This window comes from Bradysia coprophila, unplaced genomic scaffold, assembly GCF_014529535.1.
Source record: "Bradysia coprophila strain Holo2 unplaced genomic scaffold, BU_Bcop_v1 contig_138, whole genome shotgun sequence".
Taxonomy (NCBI): Eukaryota; Metazoa; Arthropoda; class Insecta; order Diptera; family Sciaridae; genus Bradysia; species Bradysia coprophila.
The window spans coordinates 2,601,955-2,609,266 of NW_023503409.1; the positions used below are offsets into that span (position 1 = coordinate 2,601,955).

The 7,312-nt window shown below is 34.6% G+C and overlaps 1 protein-coding gene across 1 annotated transcript; it reads left to right on the plus strand.

The window, feature by feature from the left end:
• The first annotated feature begins 4,274 nt into the window (after positions 1-4,274).
• Positions 4,275-4,960, plus strand: LOC119073186. Its single transcript, XM_037178493.1, has 3 exons — positions 4,275-4,337; positions 4,389-4,703; positions 4,769-4,960. Exons 1-3 carry the CDS (start codon positions 4,275-4,277, stop codon positions 4,958-4,960), a joined length of 570 nt encoding a protein of 189 aa, XP_037034388.1.
• The last annotated feature ends 2,352 nt before the right edge of the window (positions 4,961-7,312 follow it).

A 7,312-nucleotide genomic window follows, 5' to 3' on the forward strand; every position in this document is an offset into this window, starting at 1 on the left:
TTGTGTCGGTCAGTAGAGTAGTTGTTGTCTCGCCAGCATTTAAAACTTGTAAACCAATTGCTGTTGCAAAATATATTCTGTTCGAACTATCAATTTCTATCGATAAAATTTGACCGTATACATGGGCGATTTGTTGTGCTATTGATTGACCAGATTCTAATAAGTAAATGTCGTTGTCATTTACGTAGTACGTATTATTTTCACAATCACTTAGATAAAACTGGATATTCGCTGTTTCTACAACACTATTAACAGCGGCCTCACCGCTCATTAATTTATATAATGACCCGTTATGCGTTTGAAAATAAACAATGTCGTAGTTCTTATCTGCAAATGTTTCGACCGGCGACGGACCATGTTGTTCATATTCTTCCGAAATTCCACTAATTTTTGTTGCCTCAATTTCCCCTACTTTTAAAACAAAAGCCCCGTCGTAATATGTTCCGAAATAAATGTCATCATTTTTGGCAACGACAACGGAGCTAACATTGCTGGCTGTTGCACGAAGCCTTCGAGGTATAACTTCGTCGTAATTTAGTCGGTGAAGCCCATTGCTGGCACTAAAATACACATTGTCCTTGTTATCGGTGTACGCGCTGTTTATTAGTCGACTTGTAACACCCCGTATTTCTATTGGCATCATCGCGTTTGATCGTAAGACATACGGCACTATTTTGTTGGCAATTTTAGTACTTGCAGCCGTAAAGTAAATATTACTTTGTTTATCTACAGCAATTGAATGATATTCAGTTGCGTTATAAATTTCGATAATTTTAGTGTCACCCGGTTTTATTGCACAAATTGTCTCTGATCCATTACACCGTGTAGTGAAATAAAAATGGTTGTTCCGAACCATTAGATTTTTATTTAAAATTATACTCCTATCACTTAACATTCCCTTAACTTCAAAAGCTTCGATTTCCTTCGTTTTTAAAACGTTTTCTTCGTCATCAATGTTAAAATGTACATCGTCATTTTCATCGACTGAAATAAACAAATCGAAATAGTCTGTCGTTTCGAGAATTTTCACAAATGTTCCATTTCCGTATACATTCAGTTCCGTATATGTACGACAATATACATTATCTTTACTATCAATTGCACCACCATTATCACGATTGTCTTTAATTTTTGTTGCTACAGTGTCACCCGATTTTATGAAATAGACATAACTGCTGTATGATCCCAAATAAACATTATTTTTCGAATCGATAGCAATTTTATTACGATTATCTCGGCTCTCAACCGGATAGCTACCCAACGTTGTTTCGATTCCCTTTATCCTGATCAATGAATTCGTTGGCCTTTGGAGAACATATAATTGCTCATTTCGGACCGTATTCGAACCATCTGTACCGAAGTAAATATTGCCGTACGTGTCAACGACACCAAAATCAACAGCGATGTTCTTCGTAATACTGAGTTGTACCGCTCTGGTGCCACCGCTTTTTAAAACGAATAACCCGTTGTGCGTGCCAACAAAAACGTAGTTGTATATCCTATCGATCAAAATTTCGTTGGTTCCATCAGCAAACAAGCTGATACCCGTAACTTCGGTTGGATCTCCTTTATCAATACCCTTACCGATAAACAATTTTTCCCCTCTTTGGAAGTACACATTTCCATCATTGTCAACACTCAATTTCCGTACGTTATTGGTCGGCACTGACACTTTTTCAATTTTTTTGTTGGTAAATTCTAGATAATCCTTGGTCGATGTTATTTTTGGTGGAACATCGTTCTCGGTAAACAGATAATTGCTCTCTTGTCCGATTCTTTCACATTTCGTGGATTTATTGTCTGCTATTACATTACAAATTAATAGAATTATGCTAGCAAAATTAAGAAGCGTTTTCATTTTTCCCAGTTTAAACGATCACTTCGATCACTTTCACTTAATCAAATCACGATCTCTTTTGTTTATACTCTGTCGAAGATGTTTTCGTTCAATGAGAATATTGTCACACGAGTGAACCATCTTATATAAAACAAACCATATAATTTACGCAACGATACAATTCAATTACAATGAGGTAATATCGAATCAAGATCGATTGCAAACTTGTTATCATTGAAATTGTAAGTAGAAATATTATTTGACATCAAAATTGCTTACTAATTTACAACGAACGTTCGTATAATTTTTCAAATATCAAGTTTATACAACCTAACCGTCGTCGGTACTATGCTAATAAATAATTTAATATAATATCAGTTCGTGCGACTCGGAAAATCTGTTTATGTGTAAATTATCCAATGAACTTATCCTCATTTACCTTGACCGTGAATTTGTCATCTCTAGATACGAAATAAAATTGCATATTGGTAATCTAAATACCTAGGGCTAGTGTGTATCTGCCCGATGTGACCTAATTTAATTTACAACAAGTCACACCACTTAAGAAATTCTCACCAAGTTACTATGAATATGTCAATCGAGTGTAAGTCAAAAGTACTTATCTAGTTCAATCGTTCAGTATTAAATTAAGAAAAAGTGAAGAATAACTACTCTACACAGTGTAGAAAAACTCCGGTAAAATTAACAACGACAAAATAACTTCGGAAAAAATACCACCTATAATTGGAGACAAATAAAAAAAGAAAATTTTGAAACATGTTTAAGCAAGTCATCCAACAACCTGTGATAACAAACAAACGAAAATTGTAATTTGGTGACTGTGATCATAATTTATTGATAGCGCAGGTTAGAAAGTAAGCAAAGTTTATAACAACCGAAGTGTACAGTTTATTGTTCTTTTTTACAGCTATGAAGATGACTCAGGTGAGTCGAATGCAAGGCAGACAATTAACACAACAAACATAAAAGTTGTTTTTATTCTTTTGGTCGAGGACAGTGAGCAACACAAGGACTTGAGACCACAATATCTGTCTTAAGTGCCCAATGTGTAACAGTGTGAGTAGATTCAGAAATTTAGACAATCATAAAAAATCGAAGTGGTATATCATCAGCTGACTGGGCTTTTTTCAATTTTAGTATGAAAGTTTTAATTTTTCGGGCCTTTTAAAATATTTTTGAATGCATCATCCAGTGGGTCTTGTAGCGAGTCATTTCATTTTTTTTTTAATTTTGACATTTGAACCGCGTAGCTTCAATATGTGAAACATTTCTGATGAGCTAAAACCCTGCACTGCGTAGAACATTTAATTCCTCTGGGTTGTCGTTAGACAGGCCCACTAATGATTCTTATGGTAGAGCAACAGCTAATGATGGCTAAGTGAAGGAAAAAAAATAAGTCTTCGAGAGACAGAAATTATTTTGCCTTACATCGGCCCTATATCGAGCTGAAGCTTAAGTATGGAAAAGTTTTTATTTTGATGTAATGCTGTTCAGATAATTTTCAATTTTTATTTTCATTGGAAATTTTTCATTTTTCTAACTGCCGAGAAACCATGATAACAGTTTTTCTATACAGATACAGACGTTTTTATTGTCGCTATGTAATGTATTATAATATAAATTACCTTGTGCGACAGTTACGCTATTGCTGTCGATTCAATGGTTTTCTTCAAGTTTTAATTTGAACTCGGAAAACTTTTAATTGAAATTGTAAGTCAAATCAATAAATTATCCACAATAACGTTTTTATTTCGAACTTTCTTCACAAATGGACTTAATATTTTTTTACTGGATTCGCTGTAAATGAATGAATGTGAGCAGCGATGCCTGAACAATTTCTAATTATCGAAGCTGTAATTGAATTAAAAAATACTTTCAGATCTGGATGATTTTCTGTATGAATTTCTTTCACTTCAAAAATATTTGAACAGCAGTGTAATATTGAAAAAAAGCTTAATTTTAACGAAGGATTATGTTAAACTTGTGGTGAAACATAGCACTGCTCATAGCATTAACACACGTATGTCAGACGACAAAAGCCTCAAAATTTCGATAACTTCTGTCTTAACGAAAGAAATGCACGACCTATTTTGATACCCTCAGCTTCGAAATTTGTTTTATGTTAATGCTGGGAGCAGTGCTGTGGGTGAAGCGAAAGTTGCAAGTACAATCCCATTCATTGTCTCACCTCCACCTGACAATGTTACAGTGTAACAGTTACACTTAAAATTACCGCAAAGTTAATTTGCACAGCGTGTCATTATTGTAATTTTTAAATCACAGCGCAACATTATAACGTTACCCTCATTAGCCATCATAACTACAAAGTATTTAGTCGAAAACAGGAAACAGACATTTTTCTCCAAATATATATTCTAGTCGTAGACGTTGTCACCTCATAATATTTAGTATTGAAATGGAGGTCATGCAACAAATACCGATATTGTTAATGATAATGTCAGCACAAATTTTGGGATGGGTAAATTTGAAGATACAAAAAAGATTTATTTATAAAACTTTCTTCTTCCAGCGCCCATTCACCGTACAATTTCTAAACGAACGCTATGAAATCTATCACCCAGATATAATAAACTTTAATTTAACAATAAAAAATGCAAGCTACATTGACCTTACAATTGACATTTTGCGCGAAATATCGCAACTTTACATTGACTTTGAAGATCTACACGATTCAGGCAATGGAACCTTCGATATGGTTTTCATGAATCGAACCGTAAACATATGCTTGTTTCTCAATAATAGAAAATCGAATCCAATTTTTGCCATCATGTTCCAAATGTTTGCCCTCCATTTAGACATACCCAAACGATGTCCACTTCGAAAGGTAAAGAACTTTTTTTTTCGATAAAATGTAGATTCTGTAGGACATTTCATTCGTTCTATCTTCAGAAACGATACGAAGTGATGAATGTGTTCATTGATCCAGATAAATATCCTCCGTTTATGACTGATCATAAAGCTAAGATTTTAGCAAATGTGTGGAACGGACGGAACGGACGAAATGGCAAAAAGAAATATTTGATTAAATTGACATTCAATGTTGTAATTGAAAGGTCCTTCAAAGGAACCGTGGGTCCCTAATTTTTAACGCAAATAAAGTGGCTGATATTGAAAATATTTTTGCTCATGCTAACACATTCACCACATTACCTCAATTCAATAGAAACCGTTAGCGCTACACTTTGGTTTCGTTTTTTTTGATCCGCTGAAGATTTACATTACCTTGTGTTTGGTAATAATAACGCCCTGGAAAGGAAAGACAATAGATATCGTTTCGTACTTAGGCCAACGTATTCAGCATTCCAAACTTATTTATGCGTTGAGAGCATTATGAAGAGGTTGTCAACATGTAGGCTCAATACTGAAAGCATATCAAGCATATATGGCATTGATTGATGATTTAGTGACAATTTGAATACGTATATATTTGAGTTGAATACTTCACTATCCACTCATGTCAACTCCATTCAGTGTTATAATAAGCACTTTTCAAAGCAGAATTCACATTGCATGCAACTTAAATGAAAGGAATTTCGTTTTACTTGTTCCATGAAAGCTGTTCATTTTATTGAAGCCCTCTTTCAAGGTTATTTTTTACCAAGATATGTTCTTCCCATTCATCTTTCTACGAGTTTTGTTTTCGCCCAGCTCTGCATTCAATATTTAAAATGCAATGAAGCATATTCAATCCAGGAAAATGCAATAAATTTCCATTCGATTCTATCACGTGATAAAAATAAAAATTGCTACATTACCGTTCTGCAATAATCCAACCAATAAATTGAAACAAAGTGCATTACAGTATGGCAGCTAAGAGACAAAAATCCATAGGAAAATGCTTTACCTTAGCTATTCTTTTCTCGTGAATACAATGCTTGTCGTATTGCTGCAAACAAACAAGGTTTGTAAGTTAAATTTAATATAAATTTGTTGCATCAGTACGATGCAGATGCACTATATAGTTATTGAATCTGCGAAAAAAAAGTTGTACGTGGGACGTGAAAAAAATCTCTTTTGCTTCAATTTGTTCATTTTTTTTCGTATATCGGCGAATATAAGTTTAAAAATTTTGAGATAATATATTACTGCGCACTAAATAGTCATTAAATTGAAGTTCATGTTCAACATTTTTTCAAACAAAGGTAATTTTATCTTACAGCAAAAATCCTATCCCAGCAAAAAAGAAGCTAATTCAAATATCGCAATATTATGTCGTGTTACAAGTAACATTGATTTTTTCAGCACTAGACCCAATTTTTCCATACGAGCGTAGCGAGTTTCAATGTAATTGCATCAATTTGGGTTGAATACGAACTACATGAATTGAATGACTTTCTTTATTTCAACTACTTATAACTTAAGTATGCGCTACGTACTTCGGATGTTTTAAACATGGCACGGAAGTTATCGGTCTGAGATGAGTAAATACAAAATACAGGCAAAACATCATAAATTCTACATTTACATTAAGTGAAACATACTAGACATCAAAATCTGAAGTGAAAGCATTTTTGCTCATGTTGTCTACAGCTGGGCTTGAACTAGCAACCTCTGGTTTATAAATCCAGCGCCTATCCAACTCGACCAACGAGACGAGCAAAAATGAAGTCATTTCAGATGTTTATGTGCCACATTTAACGTTAACCACTAATGCCAACAATATTCATGTCATTACTAGCTCACAGGCTCGCATGAATAGAGAACTTTAGCAAATCACACAATAATGACAAAACCAATAATTTCCAACAATAACGAAAACGATATTGACACGGAAAAATTTTATCATTGTGAATGAGGCCAGTTGTTCACAAATCATGGTGTGTTACGTAGTGGTAGAATTCCAACTTTCTTGTGAAAGTACTTTAACAAAAATTAAATTCAAACAGAAAAATATAATCTTTCGGGTTGAACTTTTCTATACACTGCCGTGTGGGATACCGGTAACTCTGATACGAAAATGCGTGTATCTTGGTTGGGATACCGGCATCAGTGATAAAAAATGCGTGTATCTCAGTTGGGATACCGGTCTCCCGGTATAACTAAAAGGAAAATCCACATTTTCTAGGTCGGGATACCGGTATCTCTGATACGAAAATGCGTGTATCTCAGTTGGGATACCGGCATCAGTGATACAAAATGCATGTATCTCAATTGGGATACCGGCATCTGTGATACAAAATGCGTGTATCTCAATTGGGATACCGGTATCCCGGTATAAATAAAAGGAAAATCCACACTTTCTAGTTCGGGATACCCGTATCACTGATACAAAGTGCGTGTATCTCAGTTGGGATACCGGCATCTGTGATACAAAATGCGTGTATCTCAATTGGGATACCGGTATCCCGGTATAAGTCAAAGGAAAATCCACATTTTCTAGGTCGGGATATCGGTATCTCCGATACAAAATATGTGTATCTCAGTTGGGATACC

What these genes read in the sequence shown, in the direction of transcription:
- LOC119073186 (XM_037178493.1), top strand. Translation starts at nt 4,275, where the DNA reads ATGGAGGTCATGCAACAAATACCGATATTGTTAATGATAATGTCAGCA. An exon ending in CAGCACAAATTTTGGGATGG is followed by an intron (nt 4,338 to 4,388) that starts GTAAATTTGAAG and finishes TTCTTCTTCCAG; the next exon opens with CGCCCATTCACCGTACAATT. An exon ending in AACGATGTCCACTTCGAAAG is followed by an intron (nt 4,704 to 4,768) that starts GTAAAGAACTTT and finishes TTCTATCTTCAG; the next exon opens with AAACGATACGAAGTGATGAA.